This window comes from Tachypleus tridentatus, chromosome 12, assembly GCF_004210375.1.
Source record: "Tachypleus tridentatus isolate NWPU-2018 chromosome 12, ASM421037v1, whole genome shotgun sequence".
Taxonomy (NCBI): Eukaryota; Metazoa; Arthropoda; class Merostomata; order Xiphosura; family Limulidae; genus Tachypleus; species Tachypleus tridentatus.
In genome coordinates this window covers 72527969-72552498 of record NC_134836.1, presented here as the reverse complement: position 1 = coordinate 72552498, position 24530 = coordinate 72527969, and the positions used below count along the sequence as shown (strand labels likewise).

General features: G+C 33.3%; 2 protein-coding genes and 1 long non-coding RNA gene across 5 annotated transcripts in view; 2 read left to right on the top strand and 1 right to left on the bottom strand.

Moving 5' to 3' along the window:
* LOC143233583 (serine/threonine-protein kinase Pak-like) overlaps positions 1 to 18844 on the top strand; it is a 25343-nt gene extending 6499 nt beyond the window's left edge. The window contains exons 5-8 of one of the 3 annotated variants that reach the window (XM_076469942.1): positions 9405 to 10130; positions 11845 to 12028; positions 13004 to 13096; positions 14136 to 14325. In XM_076469942.1, coding sequence (XP_076326057.1) covers positions 10009 to 10130; positions 11845 to 12028; positions 13004 to 13096; positions 14136 to 14192 — 456 coding nt within the window. In that variant the 5' untranslated portion in view covers positions 9405 to 10008 and the 3' untranslated portion in view covers positions 14193 to 14325. Of the gene's footprint in view, positions 1 to 9404; positions 10131 to 11844; positions 12029 to 13003; positions 13097 to 14135; positions 14333 to 14652; positions 14791 to 18202 lie in introns of those variants that run through there. The other 2 variants (XM_076469944.1, XM_076469943.1) reach the window with 2 other exon arrangements.
* On the top strand, positions 4199 to 9398 carry LOC143234888 (uncharacterized). The gene is made up of 2 exons (XM_076472581.1): positions 4199 to 4251; positions 5244 to 9398. Exons 1-2 carry the CDS (start codon positions 4199 to 4201, stop codon positions 5884 to 5886), a joined length of 696 nt encoding a protein of 231 aa, XP_076328696.1. The 3' UTR covers positions 5887 to 9398.
* Positions 17807 to 24530, bottom strand: LOC143233584 (uncharacterized). Its single transcript, XR_013018236.1, has 2 exons — positions 24240 to 24530; positions 17807 to 21244 (listed from the first exon to the last, which is right to left on the bottom strand). It is a non-coding gene; the product is annotated as an uncharacterized LOC143233584 (long non-coding RNA).

The window sequence follows — 24530 nt, the reverse complement described above, 5'->3', positions numbered from 1 at the left end:
AAATTACCCTAAGCATTTTTCTTTGAAGTGAGGAGTCTTCAGCAGCCTGTATAATTAACTAAATTTTTTTCATAGTAAATTCATTCAGCACTAAGCATTAAGTCACCAGGTAGTGAATTATATCATATTCACGTTTCATGATATCATTACTAGGGCTAAACCTAACATGTAACTAACTACATGTAAGTATAAAATTATCTTATTTTTATTCATTATCCAGTTTATTTTCACATTCATTGTCCATCATCTTTAGTTACAAGAAAATTCTAAGAAAACAATATTATTTTTACATCATATCAAAATCTGCCAGTTGTCAAATTTGTTGCTGTTACTAACTTCTAAAATTTGCCCTTCATTGTACTTGTGTTTGTAGCATTTATGTTAAATTTAAACCCTTTTGTAAAACTTCTGAAAAGTGCTCTTAGATAACAAATCAACTCCTTTTTTCATTTAAAAATACTTTAAAACACACAAGTTATCAAAGGTTAAGAGTTATTATTATTAATGAATTAATTTTGATCTAGTTTTTAAGAAATGCAACTCGTATTAAAAAGTAGAGAAAAATATGTAACATCAGCTGAGCAGAAAATACTTTGGTAACAAACAGTATGATTGTAAAAACAGTAAAAATAAATATGGAGAAATTTCTAAGTGTACAACAGTTATGTTACAAGAAATGTTTAAATAATTGTTATAAGAAGCAATTTTGTTTCAGATGTTGTTTGAAGGCTTTTTGTAATAATGTACAACCTACCTGTTTATCAGGAAAGAACAAAATTGTATTGACAAATGACAAAATATTTGTACATATATGACTATTGTGATACAGAATGATGAACTTGAGTGTCCATTTTGGTTGTCTGAGAAAAGTAAACAGCTTCTTCACCGTTTATTGCAAGTGAACCCTAAACATCATATAACTGTAGCAAAACTTGTAACAGACCTGTGGTTGATGGAAGGGTTTACAGAACAAGTCCTTTGGAAGAACCCCTTCAAGATTGAGTCAAATTTTTTTACCTACTTTTGTTGGTATACAAGTTTTATTTGTTGATGTAAAATTATTATAACTTGAATGTTTAAGTAACATCTATGATGTGTGAAAACACTTTTCTGACATGCACACAGCATGCAGTGCTTTAAACCCTAATGCTAACCCAAAATAAATAAATATATAATTACCATTGTTGCCAAATGCAGCAGCACATTATTTTTTCCAACCAGGAAGCAGTGAGAAATGTTCACAGGAGATGCCTCACACCTCTTGGCTCCAGCTTTGCAGTTGCAGGAACATGTGACATTGGATAACATGCTTTGAATTCCTTGAAGACACAGTGTACACATCAGTACTTGAGTAAAAATAGAAGTAAACTATTGGTATTGGCTTCATTCTGCTTATATTTTTTTTCTATTGTCTGTGAGTAAATACTTGATATTTAGTGATAAAAGCAGTAAATATATGAATTGTTAAAATTATGTTGTTTGATGTGAAATGGGTATATTTTTGATTAGTTACCTAGAGTATCAGCAATACTCAGGGTATCAGCTACTTCTTATATTGCCCACTGACCTTTCGAATCTTGTCCCATATGACTTTGGAACTGGTAGCAAAAGATATGCCGGTTCTGAACTTAATCCAAGATTCCTTCTGGCTTTGATGTATTACCCACCAAGCATGTGCACGGGCCCACTGGAAAGCGATGCAGTTCGAGAGTGTAGGATATCTATGTAAAGTATCCAAAGCCCATTTTTGAGCCTTCGTGCCATGTGGCAGGCAGGATTCCACCATGGACAAGGATATAGTGGAATACATGTCGAGGTTTTACGAATACATTGAGCAGCTGCTTGTATAATAGTCAGTTACTGCTGCAACACAGTCATCAGCAGGATCAAGTTCTGTGAGAGCAGTGAAAGAGGGCCAGTTTCTCTGATCCAGCTTCCACCAGGGTACACGGGTCGGGTGGCATCAACCACGGCCAGTCTCTCTCGAGATTATCAGAAAATGATCACTGTCTCATGGATTATTGTCAACCCTCCATGAAAAATGGGAGAATAGTGAAGGGAAGCAAAGTGAGAGATCAATAGCAGTAAAGGACTGACTAGGCACATGTAAATAAGTAGAAGAACTGCTATTGAAAAGAGAAAGGTTGTGATCAGAGAGCATACGCTCTACAGAACAACCCCTCCTATCAATATCAGCACTTCCCCAGAAGGGATGATGTTGTTAAAATCCCCCAGGATGAAAAAAGGAAACGGCATCTGTTCAAAGGGAGCATCAAGGTCTGATTGATCATATATCTCTCCAGGCGACAGGAGGAGAGAACAAACAGTGATTGTATGACCCAAGGAAACATGGATGGCTATGGCCTCCAAGGGTGTGTCAGTGGCAAAGACAGGGTGGGCACATGCCACCCTTCCATGCACTCATCCATCACACAGCCTATCATTTCTGTACAAAGAAAACTGCTGAAAGGTGACTGTATCGGCAGGTTTCAGAAATGTTTCTTCTAAGAAAAGACAAACAGGATGGTAGGAAGCAATCATTGTTCTGATGTCATCCAGATTAGAATGTAAACCTCGACAGTTCCATTCTATCAGGGTGGCCATTTTTATTTACGTGTAGACAGATTGGGTGGAGAACACTTCTTTTACAACCACGTATTTTTTCCTTACTGTTCTTATTCAAGGGAGGTCTATTGATCTCCATGGATCCTGCCACCCTGGGTTGATTGGGCAGGTCTTTTTTGTTGGAAGGGGATTCCAGTGTCTGAGGATGTGAACCAATTATTTGTTTTGCATCTTGGGGTGGGAGAAGAAGATTCATCCAAGGAAATGCTTGTACCCAGAACCAAAGGATGTGGATCTTGGGGTTTGTTGGAATGTATGAAAGGAATAGAGATCAGTGTTGAAGCTGGTTCATCAACTTTTTTAACCATGGAGGTCAAAAGACATTTCATTTGTTTGGAGAACAATTCTTTCGGAGGCACAGAGAGATCTATCTGTATTCGCACTGTAGTTATGGAACAAAGTGCAGCAGCTTAGTCTGAGATGAGGTGGTGGACAGCAATTTTCAAGCCTCAGCATAAGTAATGTTATGAATCGTTTTCAAACACTGTACCTCTTTTTCTTCCAACCATTTAGGGCAAGAATGAAAGTAGGATGGGTGAGAGCCACTGCAATTGATGCAATGAAGGTCTGTTTCACACTCATAGACATAGTGGTCCTTGCCACTGCAACAAGCACACATCAAGGAACCAAGACATGATTTTCTTAGAGTGACTGAACCGCCGACACTGGAAACATCTGAGAGGGTTTGGAATTATGGCCATACCCTACAATTAAGATAACCTGCCTTGATGGTGTCAGGAGGTGGATGTGGTGATGTAAATGTCAGAACAAGGATATTTCTCGGCAATGTAACTCCATCTTTGCGAGTGGAGATACGCCTCACTGCAGAAACTCCTTGGGTGAAGAAACCATGAGAATCTCTGACTCGGGGATGTTCTTCAAATCCCTCTCAACAAGAACTACTCATGATGAATTCAAAGTAGCATGAGGTGTAACCTCAATAGGTATATCCCCAAATGCCTTTGAAATCAAGAGGAGTTCAGTGTGTTGAAATGTGGATGTTTCCACCAATATATCACCAGATCGAAGCTTCTTTACTGACTTTGAAGAGCCAACAAGTCCCTCCAGTCCCTTCTGAATAAAAGGGGGGCATTTGCTCTAAAGGTTTCTCTGAAAGAGGATGTAAGATAAGAAAATGAGGTACAACAGGTGGTACAGATGTTGAAGATTGCTGCTCAGAAATGTCAGAATGTGGTCATTTACCTATTGACTGTTTTTTCACTATTTTATTTAAATTTTTGTTTGGGGGATCCATAACAAAAAAAGAAATTTCAGTGATCACTGACCCCACCCACCATGGAGCCCTACTAGAGGACGCACTACAATGTCAAGCAAGGACACTGCAGCAATGCCAGGATTTCGTGAGCACTATACCCAAACACCAGCATCAGACAGAATGTCCACAACACCTGTTGAAAACTTCCAACATTGGTACTTGGTTGACCCTAGCCCAAGTGGACCAACTGACTGACTCAAGGGGAGCCACCAAAGGCTGCCCGTCTACAGGAATTCAAGACCAAAGTGGTGTGTTAGGGTTGGACCCCTCAACCATCAGGATCCTCTCCTCCCCTTCATGGGTCACCATGCATGGCAAGCACATGGGCAGATGTTTAGATCCCAGAGGAGGTAAACTGAAAGAACAGAACCTTCCCTGGGAGGCCCCCTCACCACATACAGGAATCCACACTGAAGGGATTTGTGAGAGAAAATGTTGAGATTAGAAATAACCAACTGAATTGTATTTGCTGCAACACTAAAATATGCATGCAAAAAAAAAATGAACCGTCATAATGAGAAGGACTGGCATACAAACAAAGAAAAGGAAAGAATTCATTTGCTACTAACAAGCAATTTGTTTATGCTATGTCAAGCACTGGGAAAGGTAGAACTGTCAGAGAATTGCTTTGTGGTGTCATGAACACAAACATATCAAGTGCAAAGAAGTCTTGGGACAATATTTCATGTCTGTTTTTTAATGCAAATAAAACAGTTGCCAGTAAATACATGAAAAAGATGCTGAGTATTTGCAAAAAGCTGGCAAAGTCACTTAAACATCTGTGACATATGATGGTTCCTGACAGAAATAGGACTACTCTTCCTTACATGGCGATGTCACTGTTCTTTCAAGTGAATCTGGGAATGTAATAGACTATGAACGACTGAGTAGGTACTGTCATCACTCCTCTTCAAACAAAAACAGGACAACAAAGGAACATTATAAAGTGTGGTTAGGAAACTATAATGGTTGCATGCCTTTAACGGAGCCAGTACGTATGGTGGGCCCTCAGATACACAATGTACATTGGTTATGATGACAGTGAATTGTTCCATGCAGTGAGAGAGTCAAGGTCATATGGTAACAGAATTGTTGGTTTGCTTTAAATTATGTAGAAAACGATATAAATACTATCTGCACTAACCATCCATAATTTAGCAGTGAAAGATAGACTAGAGGAAAGGTAACTAGTAATTACCATCCACCACCAATTTTTTGAGATACTCTTTTACCAACATATGGTGGAATTGACAACCACTTTATAATACCCCTATGGTAGAAAGGACAAGCATGTATGGTGGGACAAGGATTCAAACCTGTAACCCTCAGGTTGAGAGTGAAGCACCCTAATTTCCTGGCCATGCTGGCCCCCACAAAACTGCAGTGACAAAATACAGTGTGTAGGACATGTTAAGAAAAGGCTAGAAACAGCTTTAGAAAATCTGAAAAAAAGTCACAAAAGATTAAAAAAACCAAAAAAACTCAACTGTGGCAAGGGAGTAAAAAGTGTGGGCAGACTCACTAATAAGGTTATTCATAATCTCCAGAACTTGTATAGGAGAATTATACACTCAAACAAAGACAAATGGGAAGGAATGCAGAATGCACTTAGACAGCTCAGTACCATAAAATATAAACAAATATCAAGCCTCAGCATCACTTGTGTCCTGATGGTGAAGATTCCAGAAGGCTCAGAATATTCAAACAAACATTCCATTTCAGATAATGTAATGAAAGCCAAGCCCATCTGTGAAAGGTTATCTTATGATGAGCTCCTCATACAATGCTTAGATAGCATCACTCAGAATGCTAATCCAGGTAATATGGAATTGTTGACACCATTGTTGAATCAAAACATATATGAATTGGCTGCTCTCTATGCTATCATTCAAGTGCAGAAGTATTTGAGCTGCTTAACATCAGTGACAGAAATTTTACCAAACTTTTTGTCACTACAAAACCAAAGAGTATCTAAAGCTTCTTAAAGGAGCAAAATAGTAACAAATAAGAAGAAATATCAAAAAGGAATTTGATGAGTCCAGAGAAAGACTAAAAAGGTAAAAGTTATTTTTTGGCAGCTTATTAATAACCAGCAACATATTACGAGTATTTCACAGTATTTCCAGGATGTGTTATGCCTTTTCAACAAGACAAATACCATTAAAGTGACAATTTTGTTCCAAATTTTTGAATACATTTTTCTAAAATTATGAAAATTCATATTTTCATTGCAATTTCTCATTTATAACTTAATATACATTGATGCTGTATACTTCACAACTGACATAAACATGCTATATTAATGTATCTACAATGTGTACCAAGTTGATAACAGGTTTGATTTTTATTAAATTACAAATAACAAATCACTACAATATTTATCTACTTAGGGCATAATCTTACACCCGATGGGGGGATGATTTTTGCAACCACTTATGTAGGCTGTTCAATTTACAAATTGGTAATCTCTGATTACGTGAACCTGAAAGCTGTAAACATGCAGTCACAGAGTAATGTTGATGCAACGATACTTGCATGTATACTTAGGCCTACTGACTGATAATTACGAACTATCGCTTAGATCGAAAAGCTTAGAAGCACACCTATATTAAAAATGTGCATTTCGGCTACTGAAAAAGCCTACATTTAGGCTTAATTATGTAATTCGATTGGTAAGAATTTGTAGGCCTGTGATGCAATAAAACAATTCAACAGACCAAACTGTAGGGGGAGGGATGATTGTATGCACCATACCCCCCCACCTGAAATGAAGGGGGATGTATACCCCATCCCCCCAGGATCTACACCCCTGATTTTAAGTACCATAATATGACCTTCAACTAATTTTCAGTTTTCCTCAGTTCAGACTAATTATTCAGATCCCATTAAAGTCTGGAGCCATTTGGTGGAACATTCAGTCATGTTTGTAGAAGATATTAACACATCAGATATTTACTTATTACAAATTATCTTTGACTGTACATTGTGTTAAGTAAACCTTATGCCTTTTGGACAGAGTAAGAAACATCACTACACCGTCAATGATATGATCTTACTTAAAGTTTTTATGTTAGCTTTTAACAAACGCATTTGTTGGAAGCTTCTAGAATTAACATTTTACTGAATTTTTAAATTTGTTAATCATCACCCGTAAAACCAGAAGACTAAAAATATATTATTTTAATAACGAACTCTTTACTTTTAGAATTTCTGCCCCTCTATTTGTCGGTGGTCAATTTTACCAAATTACGACCCTAAATTGTATACTTAAATTCTTTGAGGTGAATCGCAGCACAAATAGCTTTTGTTTTGTGGTTCTACACCAAAATAAAAAAGTACATAATCGCCAAACATGAGTGACTCATGAATAAATGAGCTAGTGATTGTTTGGGAAGTAAGCACAAAGTTACACAACTGGTTATCTGTGCATCGCGCATCATGGATTTCGAAATCCGGTTTACAGCAGTGTCAATTCGCAAGCATACCACTGCGTCATAGGACAAAATTAAATTTAATGGATTATGAAGCTAAAATCAAAGTTTAGTTTTAATATCTGTTATGAGTTACTTAATAAACGGAAAGATTAATCTTGCATTGAATATTAAAATCAGTAACCATGAATAAACTTCCTTCTTTTAAACCAGTGGTTCTCAACCTTTTCTGAGTTGTGGCACACGACGACAATCTGAAAATTTTCGCGGCACACCTGGAAAGCCTTAACGATTTTTTATGTACACGTTATATGGCAAGCGTTAAAAGACTTAGAACGAAAATCACGGCCAAAGCAAGCGATAATAATGCCATTGTGCATCACGTTTAGATACACGTAACACGGAATAGTTAACTTAAAAATGACGTTAGTGCCTACTTCCGAGAGCAATTCAAATTGAAGCGAAACTCTAACGTAGATAAACAATCTCACATTTCATCATCAACTGTAAGAAGCCTCTCTCTCTTTCTGGCTTTAATTTCAGTCAATGCTGAAATCCAATTTTGCAAAACCATGAAGATGCAAATGAAAGCAGAACTTCAACTGCTTTCGAACTGATTGCAGGATATAAATTTTTAATGGAGATCCAAAACTCATCCAAGCTCTTTTCGGGAAACAATGACTGATAAAATTTGTCGTTTCGTAAATCAATGAGCTGTTCTTTCTCCTCAGTTGTAAGATTTGTTGTCTCATTGATTCCGAATGGACAGGTCACCCAGTTATATTCGTCGACAGCAAGTGACGGGAAGTAATGGTTTAGTGCGGACTGTAGGTCGCTTAATGTGTTCAAAATTTGAAGGACAATTTTCTTCTTTGACGGACATTCGTTAACAGAAGGAAAACAATCAAGGATTCCTTTCGAGATCTTATTCTTCCACAGTGTCACCTTTTCATCTAAGGCCTTCAGTTTGGACGTTGCAGTAATAATGTTTTCAAACGACCCTTGGAGACTTAAGCTCAGAGAATTTAATTTGTCAAACAAGTCGGAGAGAAATTGAACCTTCAGCCACCAGATCTCACCATGAAAAGAAAATTCAAAACCTGCTTCCCCCAACCTCCAAGAAAGAAATTACTTCGGTTTTTAGTTGGACAAGACGCTTTAACACCTTTCCTTTTGAAAGCCATCGATCTTCAGTGTGATAGAGTAACTTTTTGTAGTCTGAATCCATCGCCTCACAGAGAAGAGAGAAAAGTCGAGACTAAATTGACCGAGACTTGACGAAATTCACCACTTAATAACTTGATTCATAACAGACTGCAAATCTTTTGGCAAAGATTTTCCCATTTACTGTATATTTACACTGATGTAATTGCACTTGTTGGTAATACATAATTCTGCAAATATATGTATCTCTGTTGTCAATTCGTATATGAGACTAAGGGTTTATTCAGGATGTTATATAAATTACAGATATCATTACTTAACAACTTTAAATCTTTCTATCATCAGTTATCCTGATTATAAAAAATGTAACCAAGGTTGCTGAGAAGGAGATTCCTATTTACATAAACTAAGGAATCTTTTAGTCTACTATGCAATGTTTACAATATTTTTTAGGCCTTGGGTTATGTCTTCTACTCCTTCGGGAATTAAAGGTAAGATTGTAACTGAAACAATCTAATTAAAAATCTTTCACTTGAACACTGTTAAAGGATTATCTGTTGAATTACTTATTGGTAAAATTACTTTTGAGTTATTTTACTAATATTTACTCATGACATTCTAGGATTATTGTCTTTTCTTCAAAGTTTTGGTATTATACAATTAAAAAATATCCCTTTCATTACTTAACTGGTATCAGAACATTAAGTTTCCAGTTTGTCTGTAAATGTACCCCAGTGGTATAGCGGTAAGTCTACGGATTTACAACTCTAAAAATCAGGGGACTCAGCAGATAGCCCAATGTGACTTTGCTATAAAAAACACACATACACACATATTCTGTAAATATATCAAAGGCTTAGAATTATTACTTTATAGTTGCAAAATTAATAACTACGTGTCTTTAGCAGAATAAGAAATTTATTGAAAAGGAGGAATTAAAGATCTGCTCAACTGTTGAACTGGATGAGAAAGGTGTCATCATTATAAAAAAGACCATTTATTTGTCAACCAAAGCACATGATAAGAAAGTAACATAGAAGGAAAATACAGAAAAGTTAGAAGCTATTGTTTCTGAGGGAAATACCGATAAGAAGTATAATGAGATGTCAACCAACTCAAATGAAAAGAAAGAGACAAATGAAAAAAATCATGACAAAATCAAGAAGTATTGTTTCTGAGGGAGATCCCAATAAGAAATACAGTGAGATGTCAACCAACTCAGATGAAACGAAAGAGACAAATGAAAAAATCATGACAAAATGAAGAAGTATTGTTTCTGAGGGAGATCCCAATAAGAAATACAGTGAGATGTCAACCAACTCAGATGAAACGAAAGAGAGAAATGAAAAAATCATGACAAAATGAAGAAGTATTGTTTCTGAGGGAGATCCCAATAAGAAATACAGTGAGATGTCAACCAACACAGATGAAACGAAAGAGAGAAATGAAAAAATCATGACAAAATGAAGAAGTATTGTTTCTGAGGGAGATCCCAATAAGAAATACAGTGAGATGTCAACCAACACAGATGAAACAAAAGAGAGAAATGAAGAAATTATCAGAGAATTAAGAAACATTGTTTCTCAGGGAGATCCCAATATGAAATATACAAAGATATCAGAAATTAGTCAAGGGTAAGTCTGAAAGTAATATGTACCTCAGCAGTTTTTTTTGTTTTGTTGTTCTTTGCATTTAAACTTAAAGAAAATATAGTAAACTGGATATGGTAAGTGATCTTATTACTACTTGAATTTTTGGTGTGAGGGTCTGCATATGAGTAGGTTAGAAGTCTGAGCCCAAACTAGTAACACCTAAGATTTTGTGAAATGTTGGAAAAGAATGGTATAGTGAGTTGAAGGTAAATTTGTACTCAGTACTAAAATATAAATTAAAACTACATTTTTGTAACGTGTCATTAAGTTATGAAAAAATATTATTTTACTTTAATTTTATCACTTCATCAGTTATTTGAGCCCAGTATAGCCAGGTGTTAGAGCACTCAACTCGTAATTTGAGGGTTTCGGGTTCATATCACTTTCACACCAAAAATGCTCACCCTTTCAGCCGTAGGGGCATTATAATTCATGGTCAATCCCAATAACTGTTTGTCAAAGAGTAGCCAAGGAGTTGACAATGTGTGGCTATGACTAGCTACCTTTTCTCTAGTTTTACACTGCTAAATTAGGAATGACTAGCAGAGATAACTCTAGTAGCTTTGTATAAAATTCACAAACATAGAAAAAAACCATTTCAGTGCTGCTTCTTATGTGTTAAGTTCTAGCGATTCATGGGAGAGGCTTATATTCAAAAGTAGTTATTTCATTCCCAGGAAAAATAGTTGCATATTTCAGAAATTGTTACAATTTGAAAGTAAATAATTTTATATTGTGATTTAAAGGGGAAATTTGAGAACATTTTCATAAGAACATAATAATATTGAAAGTTGTTTTTATTTTGCAAAAGAGGCCTGGCATGGCCAGGTGGTTAAGGCACTTGACTCGTAATCTGAGGATCGCGGGTTGGAATCTCTCTCACACCAAACATGCTTGCTCTTTCAGCCATGGGGGCATTATAATGTGACTGTCAATCCCACTATTCCTTGGTGAAAGAGTAGCCCAAGAGTTTGCAGTGGGTGGTAATGACTAGCTGCCTTCCCTCTAGTCTTACGCTTCAAAATTAGGGATGGCTAGCTCAGGTAACCCTTGTGTAGCTTTGCAAGAAATTAAAAACAAACCATACAAACGTTTTGCACTAGCCATCCTTAATTTGGTATTGTGAGACAAGAAGGAAGATAACTTTTCATTATTACCGACCACCAACTCTTGGACTACTCTTTTACCGAGGAACAATGTAGAAAGACATCTTTGACATAACAACTCTTAAGGTACATTTGATCACATACAAGGTTACAAGATTTATAGATCAAAATAATCTGTTGTATCATTAATATTGTAATGCTTTAAGGCATACTGTGGATGCTTACTTAGCTAAACTGTAGTATTAGAAGCTGGAAACTATTATCACATTATGGGTACTTCTTGTATATAATGGCTAAACACAAAAGTTTATTAATGTAATTTTAAAAGGTTGTACTTACTTTTGTGAATATAGTCTACTGTATATTTTTATCAGTATGTCAGAGTAACATTTATATAATAACAAACATTAAATTGGGAACGATTTTTTAATTGCTGTATTATGAAGTAAACATTCAGTTTTATCACCTTACAAAAATATAAGATTAGAAACATATAATCCTTTTTGTTTTAAATAATTTTATCAGTAGTGTATGGTAATGTATTCACATACTGGCACATTACAGATTCTTATGATATTTTATTGTTTCAGTTGTTCAGGAACTGTGTATTCAACAGTAAAAATGAAAACAGGGTTGGAGGTGGTTATAAAGCAGATTAACTTAACGGAAGAAATTAGAAAAGAACTCATCACCAAACTTTCAGTACTCCAGGAGAAAAAACATCTGAATATTGTGAACTGCTTGGACAGCTACCTTGTTGGTGATGAACTCTGGGTAAGTGTTTTAGTGTTATATATTAGTTAACTCTCTTTTATTTTTAAATTTACTGATTATAGAGTGTAGGTAAAGGTACTGGCTTTATTTAATTAAGTGGAATAGTTTTGAGCAACCCTACAAGTTTAAGAATGTTTTTACATATTATTCATAGATGTGTGAATTTTAAAATTGTTGTTATAGAGAAGGAAACTGTGGGTTACATCCACATTTGCTTCTGACACAACAAATTTTAATTTATTCCATATATGACTTTCAAATAAGTTTATACTGACATACTGTGCTACTACTAGCACACTTTCTGTTCCAGCACAAAATATATCATTGGCAATTGTAGTTTATACCTATGGTTCATTCAGCTTCTACTTATGTATGTTTGGTTCACATAGCTTATATATAGTTGTTGAAATTATTTTATTCAGGAAAAGTTAAATTTGTTAGATTATTAGCAGTTTATACAATGCTCTGAAATGGAGCATGACATGGAAAACTGTAAACATTGTTTAATGTTTAATGCAATAAATATTAAATTTTCAGTTTCTTACACAAAATGCCATCCAACATAATATTTTATAAAGTTTTTGGATGATATCACAACTTCAGTGATCAATATATATGAGTGTACTTCAAAAAATCTTTTCATGTAGAAAAATAAAAGTAGAAATATAAAAAGTTAGAAGGATGTAAAAAAGTGTTCTTTTGTAATTCACTCTTTAAATTGAATTTGTAATTTTTTCTTTGAACTACACACTTTACTACTTCATTAATGTCTAACTCCTGAGCAATGTTAAAGAAGTGATTTTAGCTTGTTTCCTTCGTCATGAAGAATTTTTTAAACAACTTTGCTATTTTTATTAGGAATATGATTTCTGTTAGAATCTTAAATGAAGAAAAATAAATTCTTCTGTTTCATTATTATGTATAATTTCATTAAGGAAAAAACTGTAAGTGAAATCATAAACGTTTTTTGTTTAGGTAATAATGGAATATTTAGCAGTTGGCTGCCTGACTGGTATAATCAACAAACACTGTTTCTATGAAAATGAAATATCAGCAGTTTGTAGGGAAGTATGTTTTATTGATTGTTATTAATATGTTTCTTTTACTTGTCCTACTACATATTTTACTCATTAAAGCCTTTTACAAAGACAGAGATGATGATTCACTTTTGATATTAAATTTGCAGACTTTACTTATGGGATAACCTGATATATATGTTATATATAGCAGCACACTGAATAAAAATTATACTGACATCTTAAGATAATTTTATTTAGGTTCTCAAGAGATTAGAGTTTCTGCATTTTAACAGTGTTATTCACTGAGATATTAAAAGTGATAACATTTCACTTGGAAAGGATTGGAGGATAAAACTAGGTTACTTTTTAGACATGTATGCCTTTGTGAACATGTGCAGTTCTAAGTGTTTTAACTTGTTTGTAATAGTTTATTTCTCAAAAAGCACCATTATATAAAGAACTTATTATAAATTATATGTATATATGAATGGAAAGTAACACTTGGCTCCAGGTGCTATGAACCAGTAGTAATATACAAAGAGCAAACACACAAAAAATATTTATATTGGTTTTGAAACCTGTCTACCTGAAGTTTAACTCTTGAAGATTTGAGTATTATAAAACAAGTTAAGTACAGATGTATTACTTTTGACATAGTTTTCTTAAATTGTGTGTTGTGGCTGAAAATCAGAAGTGTATAAAAAAAGGAAAACAACAATCTTTTATATACCTCTAATTTTGAACAAATTACAAGGAACGTGGAAAATGAAATACAACTGTATTTAACTTGAGTTGTAATATTGAATGAAAAGCTTGTTTGTTTTTGTATTATAGGATATAAAAGATAGATTAAAAGTGCTGTTTCTCACATAGCTTTAATTTTAACCTGCAATGGAGAAACTGAGAACATTGGAAAAGCATAAAATGACATCTGTACTTAATTTATGTTTATAACACATTTTAAGCCAATATTTTATCTATTTTCCATGTTTAAACCATAATTATCGTGTTTAATTGTATTTTAAACTTTTTAACACCAGCTACTTTATTGATATGATAACTTTCTTTTGGTTCTTTCCATCACACAGGCGATTTTGGACTATGTGCAAAAATATCCAAAGAACGAAACAAAAGGACATCTCTAGTTGGGACTCCTAATTGGATGGCTCCTGAAATAGTAAGAGGAAAAGAGTATGGGCCTAAAGTTGACATATGGTCACTAGGTATTACAGCAATTGAAATGATAGATGGTAGCCCTCCTTATTGCGACGAAGATGCTGATGTGGTAAGTGCTAGCAATCAGTAATTAGAACCAAAGAGTAAAAGTAGATTGAATTTGAGTTTTTCCTTATTTGAATGTCTCCCAATTTTTCTTCTATGTGAGTTGTTTAAGTTTTACAAATCATAAACATTGAATTAGACAGATAATTAAAGACTTTGGTACAGCAATAGTATAAAATTTTGATTTAATAAATCTAAGAGAGACTTCCAGTGAATAAAATTATAGTCTTTTAATAATTTGAATGCATTAATGCTTTGCTTTAATATTTTGTGTTGTTAAAGTTAGGTTATTGATTTAGTCATCAACTCACAATTCTTTTTCAGGTAATAGATTTAATAGCAACAAATGGGAAGCCAAACATCAAATATAAAGATAACCTGTCTTCAGTGTTTAAAGATTTCCTGGACAGGTGCTTAGAAGTTAATGAAGATAAAAGATACAGTGCTTCTGAACTCTTAAAGGTATAGTAGAAAGTGCTGTTAAATTACTCGGTTCTTTTGTTTTGTTTTGAACCTATTATCTTACAATGTTCGTCTTAGACTGTGAAATGTTCATCTAAATATGGCACCATCTGATAGTTTCATATTTGTTTATTTCATAATATCCATAATTCTGTACAGTATCAGCTTTTATTAGTGAAAAATGGAGTAATTTTCACTTCCCTAACCAACATTTATAAAGGTGAAAATGCTGGATTTTATTTTCAGATACTTTTAATTAAAAAAAATAAATTTGTGTTTTACTATATTGTATAGCTTATCTAAGAGATAGTTCTCTATTTATATTTTTATGACAAAAGTTGTTTCATTGTTACCATTTTCCCTTGTCTTTATTCAGACATAAACATGATGTACATTGTAATCTACTTAGTAAAAAAACAACTCTTCCATAACTTGATTAAGGTACAGTTTGTTTTTCCTAGTAAGAGTCATTTACCTGTGAGAGGTATTTCCATAAATTTTTAGAATTACAAATGTTTACTGTTATTTTAACAGTTCATAGTTTGATAATCTCACATATCTAATATTTATAAAATAAGCATGCTGTGAAGAATTGCATATCAGCCATAAGAGAAACCACTTGTCAATTCATGTTGTTGTGAATGAAATATACCATATGATGTCTTGAAAATGAAGTTACACTGGAGTTTTAACAATTAGTCCATCTCATATCATATGATCAAGAGTTGTATGATTTTGTGATTTAAGTCCTCACAGAGTAGAATAATTTATGTAAATCTGTATAAATATCAATATTACAAAGATATATGGTTCTTTGATTATTTTGAATTCTTTGCTAGATAATGAGAACATGGAGCATGGTTGTTTATATCATGTTTGAGATGAGTGGCAGTCTTCCTTCTGTTCATTGAGTCAAGATGTTTCAATTTCTCTTTTCTCATTTACTAATTTACCTCTTTTGGTTTCACAGTATAGGTGAACTTGACAGTGTTTGGGAAGTCATTTAAGTCTATATTTCATCAAAGTTAGGAGAGTGTTACCAGTATTATGTAAAGCAAACTCCCTGCTCTACTTATTGTTCTCTATGCTTTGTGGACCATAGCATAAGAAGAAAACTTAATATATAGTGTTATTCACGTTTTTATCAACATTTATGTGTATATTGCTTATAAATTGAATTGTTCTTGCATATACTGGTATCCTATTGTAGCTGTATAGTTAAGACACTACATGGGGTACAATGGCAGGTATTTCAGGCTCTGAGTTTGATCAGTATGTTTTTCTAAGCAAAACCCTTATGATATGTCCTTGGTACAAGTACAGGGAATTCTGAAGAGTAACTATTTTCACATGGGTTCATTCAATTCTGAACAAGGTTCAGTGTTGAAATTTTACAATGAGTTATGGCAATGAAGAATACAATGAAAGGAATGACAAAATATTCTCTTGTCCTAACACAGTAAAATCATCTGTTTAACAAAAGTCTTTATTCTACATTTTGTTAAACAGATGTCTTTTTGTGTGTTTTAATTTCTCACACAACATCCATTCATGGATCTAGCAGAAGAGTGGAAACATTACAACCCCTCATAGTGACAGCAGCAAAATGTGTAGAAGAAATTATTAATAGGTCAGAACCAGGTATCTTAATATATTACTAATGTATAATGCTGACTTATCATCATATTAACTGAACTTACTTATATCATGTTAATGTTAATTTAGTAAAAGTAAACAAATATGTAGTGTTGTTAAAAACCAAAAACAAATCCTTGTTAGTTCCAGTAGTAGCTGGGAGTTGATGTCCTTGTGACATTATTTTATACTTTGTACACTGTGAATCAAGTATTAAGTGACAATAATACTGTTATAGATAATGAAAATTGTTTTCAAGTTTGCAGTCTTGATTAGTTTTTGTTAATAATAGTTTAAACAACCTCAATTACTGCAAAGATTGAAGATTTAGAGAAATAGAGATGCTCGTTTAATTGGCTAAATGGGAGACTATGAAATAAAAAAACTATAAGAAATAAGGTTGGCTGAATGTTTGAATATTATTAATATTAATTTCTGTAATTGCATTAAGAATAACCAAAAGGTTAGGATACTGGAAGGGATTTTTAGGGGTGATACAAAAAAAACTAACATTTAATGATTATGGAATGGTCAATAAACTCTACATTTTCTAGATATAATTTTATTTTAATTCTTGAATAAGTGGACAGCTGTAAGAGATTATAAACGTTTTTTCAATGGAGGCAACACAAACTGTCCAGATATGTATGTACCTATTTGTCTTGCTTGAGCAGCGAGAAGAGTTTTTTGGAAGTCTGAGATGTTTAGGATTGCGAAGGAGTGTATGTTTTTCTTATAGCAAAGGCACATTGGGCTATCTGCTGAATCCACTGAAGGGAATCGAACCCCCTCATTTTAGCATTTTAAATCCGTAGACTCACCACTGAACCAGCGAGGAACAATTGTCAAGGAAAAGGATGTTATTGAAGCATCATTTTAGTTCATACTTGATAATAAAAAAAGTAAGATTAGGAGACACAAGTATAAACTTTGGCATGGTAAGAGTCATCTTTTGCTAATACAGTTTTATTTCTTTAAAAGGGTTGGTTGGTCTTTGAACGTTTTTCCTTCAAATGTGATATACCAGTATGTAATTTATTAACGGATCTGAATTGAGGACTTGAGAAATATTTTAATCATATTTGTTGAATTTGAGTACTTTTTCCTTACTTTATAGATTAGTATTGTAAATGGGACAGCCTAGATGAATGAACAGGTTCCAATGTTGTCCTTCAAGTATTTATATGTATTAATATGAATTATGACTAAAGTCCATTGTGTGAATTCATGTGTGATGTCATTACTGTTACAAATTCAAAGTATCAGTAAGAGTACCTTATTTATTTGATTTATTGCTCTAATTATGGTGTCAAGCTTATTTAAACCTTATACTATTTTTGATATTATCTCTATTTTTGCGTAAAAATCCAAACGAAATATAGAGGTTTATTTGATACAGTTTATTCTATTTCACTAACATGTTTGAAAATTATTGAGAAAATATCAATAAAATAAGATAGGAATTCTGCAAAACAACATTTAGCTAATGTGTAGAGTATGATTTCGATAAAAAATGTTTTGTTGGTTAATTGTCATTACAGATAAAACTATATAATGGGATATCTGTAGTAGTTTTAAGTGGTTTATACAGATTAAGTATAATTGAACAAAGAAGATGAACACACGAATAGACACATAAATACATCTTATTAACTGTTATAAAATATTGAAACTATAAATAACCAATTATTTAACATACACATGATGCGAATTTTTCTTCAAAGGAAGATCTGATAGTTACGAAGAATTAACTATAATTTTAATAACTTTATTGCAGGTCCTGAAGACTGTGGCATCTGAAATTGTATCCACATTTTAGAAGGTCAACAAAAACTTGTGTGTGTCACAAAACTGTTGCACTTGTTTATTAGCTTATAAGCGTCACTGTTATCAAAACACGTGAACAACCCGTAGAAATACTTAAGACAATTGTTACTGCAATAATATTAAACAATGAAGAGCATCATAAAAACCTTTAAATCATTTCTGTATGTCTGTTTTGTGACTAAATTATTACATCATAATAAGTTCAAATTAAGGCAAGTTAAAAGGATAAAAGTTAGGTATTATCTTGATAAAAGGCCAATTTCGGTACTAATATAGTGTAATTTCACCATGAAATGTACTTTAAATATCTCATAAAATAGGTTTTTTTCTTAAATTCCTATGATATAGTTTTGTTTTTGTATTTCTAAACTGTTAAAGTTGTGTAGTATTATCTTCTTATCTAACAACTAGTAAATCATCTTTCTAGGTTGATAGCTTCATGGCCATTAGAATTTGAAATCTTCATTCCAGTGTACTTAATGGTCTGCCTTCTTTTGTGGTTGTCTGGCCAATATCGAGGATCGAGAGCAGAACTGGCCATTGTAGCGATTACTAGAATATCGAACCTTGACAACTGTATCACAGTTAGAGGGATAAAAGGGACTGTTCGTGCATTCAGGAGAAGTTAGTGATTCTGTAATAGAAATACTTAGAGCCAAACTTAGTTATTTAAATATCGAAACACAGTTGTACAGGGCCTTTACTCAAGAGGTGGGAATGTAACAGAGGTTTTTACACAAACCCTCTGAAACAGAGAAATCCCAAAATAAAATAATCCTGTGCCATTTCTCCACACTAATCTTCTTCCTGAGACTAACATTTTTAATATTATATATTCTAAAAATTAATATTTAGGATACAACCAAACGTAAGCATGGCATATTTTCTGTTTTGTTAAGAGTCCTTTAAAACCTATAAGTATTTGTCTGAAAAGTATGTAACATTCGATTTGAACTACCGTTTTTATATAAAATAACTTTATGAAAAATTATAATTGTAATTACAAATTATATTTGAACTCTACTTTTAATCCTGATTTGATATATTAATGAAATATACCTGGACCTAGCTAAGACACTTTTTAAAAGAGCCACAGATTTTATTTTTACACTAAGACCTCCAAATCTTTAGTAATGGGCCTGCAGTTGTATATAGTACAGTGACTTTTGTATGTTATATTAGAACTATTTTGATTGTAATATCTATGTTACAGCTCGTGTTTCCATGTCCGGTCATGATCTACCAGACAGCAATACATTTCTACAATAGTTTGGCAGTTTAAAATACCAAAAGTTCTGTCGTAGTTCTGTTATGTGTACCACATGGTTTTCATAATCCAATTAGTATACAAATACAACTACTTATTAGCACAGAAATCCCTTGACACCATATCTGGTGATTCAACTGTTATGTCCTCCAATTTATTGACACAAATCATTATCTTATAAATAACCTGCTTGAGATATACAATGGCAGTACCTGGAGATGTGACTGCAAGCCTTATCTTGGCAGAACCAATAATACTCTGATGATCTCGTTTTTGGACATAATTTTCTTTTGTTTATGTTATGTACAGTTGCATATTCAAGATTGTTTTAATATAAAATATTGAGCTTTTTGTGCGATTTATTTTAAAATGATCCAGAAAAATAACACCTGCAGTGTATTCAAAGATGTAATAAACGTAATGAAAAAATTTGTTTGTTTGTTTGTGTTTAAAATTTCATGCAAAGCTACACTTAATAGCTATCTGCACTAGCGGTCCCTAAGTTAGCAGTGTAATACAAGTGGAAAGGTAGGTAGTCAGCACCATCCACTGCCAACTCTTGGGTTGTTATTTTAGCAACATTATACCACCCCACACGTCTGAAATGGTGAGCTTGTTTGGTGTGATGGGGATTCGAATCCGCGCCTCTTATATTTAGAGTGGAACGCCCTAAACACCTTGCCATGCCGGGTACAACTTTGAGCGATAATCTTATTTGATATAGAAAAATATCAATCTTTTGCAATTGTGAGTAACGTTATTGATTATTCAACCAGAATTTTAAATCGCTATTTGAAGAAAGACAAATGTTTATAACATCATCCCAGATCATGGTGATCTTATATTTGTTTTTGATTTCCCACAAAGCTACTCGAGGGCTATCTGTGCTAGCCGTCCCTAATTTAGCAGTGTAAGACTAGAGGGAAGGCAGCTAGTCATCACCACCCACCGCAAACTCGGAGGCAACTATTTTGCCAACGAAAAGTGGGATTGACCATCACATTATAACGTCTTCACGGCTGTAAGGGCGGGCATGTTTAGCGCGACGCGGGCGTGAACCTGCGACCCTCAAATTACGAGTCGAACACCTTAACACGATTGGCCACGCCGGGCCTTTTGGACTGTAACGATTTTTAACAGTTGATACAACCAACAATGTAGGATGAGTGACGTGACACACACAAAGACACTTTTATAGTTTCATTCACTCGTGCTAACACTTCATGAAAAGTTATTGAAGGGATGAAACAAGATATAATCGCGTATGATGAGAAACAGATTGGTACAGTATATGAAATATTACCCATTTTTAGAAGATAAAAATATACAAATCTGAAAACCATTTTATTCTTGATGACGGGAAATTCCCTTGAAATAAAAATGTATCTCAGAACGGCTGGTAACGGTATTAACACTTTTATTGATAAGCTCAGAAGAACATTTCGACCTTCCTAGGTCATCTTCAGGTTAGGAAAGAGAGAATTTGTAACTGACCAATGCCGAGCACATGTATAAGGGACGAGAGTATAAAGTGGAACGGGATTATAGGGTCGTCGCAGTTGAATGTTACACATTTTTTATTTGTCTTCAGATTTTAGTAACACAAGTTTATTCTACTGTTAAATGTTGGTACGTAAGAGGTTTATTTAGTTTCTTGCCAAGTTCCTTTTCCGTTTTTTCTCTTAGTTCTGTTATCTTCAGTTTTCCTATCTTGTATGCACAAACCTAAACTCATGGATAAAAAAAAACAACAATAAATGTTTTAAGTATTAAAATCAGTTATTAAAACAACTTGGAGATTACTGGAACAGCCATTAACAAAAGATGTGAAGCAGCGGGGAACATTATATAAGTAATTCGCAAGATATATGTGGTCCTTCCTCAAAATCAGTATTATGATTTATTACATCCATGAGAGGTACACAAGTTTTTAATTTTGTGGTTTCATGAACATTTTTGTATTTTTTCGTTACAAAGAAGCAGCTTTTCATGTCCTAAGATAATATTTCATTAATCACAAATTGTATACAGGTTCTGTACACGGGACGGTTACTTCGGGTACTATATAATATATCATGAGATTTACTCTATCTGGCCATGCCACGAGATTTATTGATCAATCAAGTTGGATAAATCCACTTGTTGTGCCAAATAGCTTTAAATGTCAAGTCAGATAAATCCAACAATAGCATCCAAAGAGTTTTAAAAAATCCCATTTGCTAGATTATAGAATGGTTAGATGAGAGAAAGCAAAATATTGTTATTAATGGACTTGCAAACAATCTGTACACTAGTTAAGGTCACTTCAGTTTTTATTACAATCCTGTTCTTATTGTCTAAGAAAGGATAGTATTTATTCAAAAGTATTCAAAGAGCCAATTAGGAATACTTCATGAATGGAAGGAGATTCATATGGATGGGTTAATCATACAGTCTAAGCTCAGTTAAGGTGCACATGTCATGTAAGGACATGTAAGTTATATTCAAAATTGAACTGAACTTTATTATCCATGCACGTTAATAAACTCGACATTGAAGCACATTTATAATTAAAAGTTTTATATCATCTGATGTCCGTGATTTAATTTGTCAGGTATGCAGCTTTGTGCTTAGCAGCAAAGTAACATTATGATTACTTGGATAAATAGAATTGCCAAACATAAAGTTATCTCTATTTGCAATTAGTTTATTATCATAGTGACAATTGATTTAGTCATAGTTTTGATTAGACTGCATAAAAATAATCAATGTAAACACTGCCTGAATGTAACCAATTAAATTTTCCAGTTCTCTCAGTTGTTTAGCCTGCAAGTTACACTACAATACATGCTACAATAACGTGAAGAGGGAAACTTCAAGTCATTTCCACGTAGACCACAAATTATTTGTAGACAATGGAAGGTTATATTTAATAAACAAACAACATTGTCATCATAAACTGAGACAAATATCCCTGTAATGCAATTTTTTATATGTACAATGTAACGTAGGTTTATCCATACCTACTGAAAGTTTAAAAATCCTCTTAATTTTTAAACATAAAATTCAACTTCCAGATGAAACTCACTTCCTTCCCCCCAATACACAACAGAATGTTTAAAAAATTTCCAAACAATCACATTTAAATACTTTTTTCTCCATAACATTCCTTAATTGTTTCTAGCTTCATGATAAGGACAGAAATAGTTGTTCACATATGTACAAGATATTGAAAATTTGTTCACTGACTACAAAACTTTGTACCAACAGAGACCAATTCTGATTAATTTTAGTTGACAAGTTGACTCCCTCCCAAAATTCTGCTGTCATCCCATGTCTGAAAGTAAGGATGGAAAGACAGTAAAAGACCATACTTATGATGGATGTCCGGATATAGTATGTTTCATCATGATAAACCCATTCTTAAATTTTTGAAAGCATAGAGTGTATTTTAATAAGCTAATTAAATTTCTTTGCTCATATAAGAAAAATTGCAAAGGTGTCACAAATTAGCCTTAAAATTTGCAGAACAAGTATCTAATCCTCCATAAAACAACTCTACTGTTGGTCTTATCAGTGAACAACATTTTCCAAATTCATGTTCATTCATTAAACTTTTAAATTAAAGACTTTCTCAAAGGCATCATCTTATCATCAGAGTAATCGCTCTAGTAGGTCTCAAGACTTTCCAAATATTTGAATTTGTTTGGTTTTCATTTTTTTGGATTTTATAAAATTTTACAGTAACAGCTTTAGTCATGCAACATGAATGTACAACCTGTTTCCATCAGTATTTTTATCTCAATCATTAATATGTTTTTGTGAAAATAATACATTTTAATGAAGTTAAATAGTGAAATGTGTAAAATCAGAAGGAAGAACTGCATTAAAAACAGCAAACCTCTAACTAATTATACTAGTTTGTTATAACTCGAAAACATGTGGGAAATTGTGGACTTGAACACCCACACCTCTCTCTCCTAATTTATAATTCTATATTTATTGTAACTCTATTTCTTTTGTGAGACTGGCAAATGAAGATTAATACTGATAGATGGTGTATTTCCACTGCAATGTGGGTTCTATTTCTTCAATCACCTCCAAAACCTTGGGTACATATTATGATCCCACACTGTAGCTTGTACCCTAGGATATTTTCAGTCAATGCAGCATTTTTTATTTAATTTGTTTTTGAGTTATAACAAACTAACACACACACGTGAATTCTATGATTACTGATATTACATTCTGACTTTACTAATGCATCATTAATAAAAGAAAAAAGTATAATTTCCATAAGTGTCAAGGTTTCTTCATTTAAACCTATACAGTTCCCCTGGAATTTTATAAAAAAGCTTTTGATAAATATCAAATGTCCCAAACTAAGACACTTAAAATAAATTATAATGGTTATTCTAATCAAATGATGTATACTTTATACCACACTCTTTTCCTACTAAATTTTTATTCACTTCTGAAACCCTTCCAACTAATACTACAAAAACCAATACAATAATTAACTTTCATGCAGAATGATACAAACATAAAAATGATTAACATCAACAGAGAATACATTTAAAAATTGTATAAAACTCCCAAACATTATTATAAGTTACTAGGAAAATAAACATTTTATTAACATTATAAAAATTTCTAAGTATCAAACATTATTGTACTGTCAGAACAAATATTTACAATTATTCTTAATATACTATCACTACCACTGGGATTCTTAACCAACCTAATTCAAATTTTCTTAAATCCGACTCTACTTAGTGACCTGGCATGGCCAGGCGGGTTAAGGAGTTCGAATCTTCTTCGCATCAAATATGCTCGCCCTTTCAGCCATTGGGGGCATATAAGGTAACGATCAATCTCTCTATTCGTTGGTAAAAAGAGAAGCACATATACTCGTTCCCCTTTCAGGTCAACCAATGACTACACTTACAAATTATATTCTAACTCAAGTACGCCGCCTTATCTTCACAACTTTCAGCTATATATCGATTTGGCAAATGACAATCAAGTAGCG

Coding starts and splice junctions, on each gene's coding strand:
- LOC143234888 (XM_076472581.1), top strand. CDS start 4,199: ATGGGTCACCATGCATGGCAAGCACATGGGCAGATGTTTAGATCCCAG. Junction 4,252..5,243: donor ATGTTTAGATCCCAGAGGAG/GTAAACTGAAAG, acceptor TTGAGAGTGAAG/CACCCTAATTTCCTGGCCAT.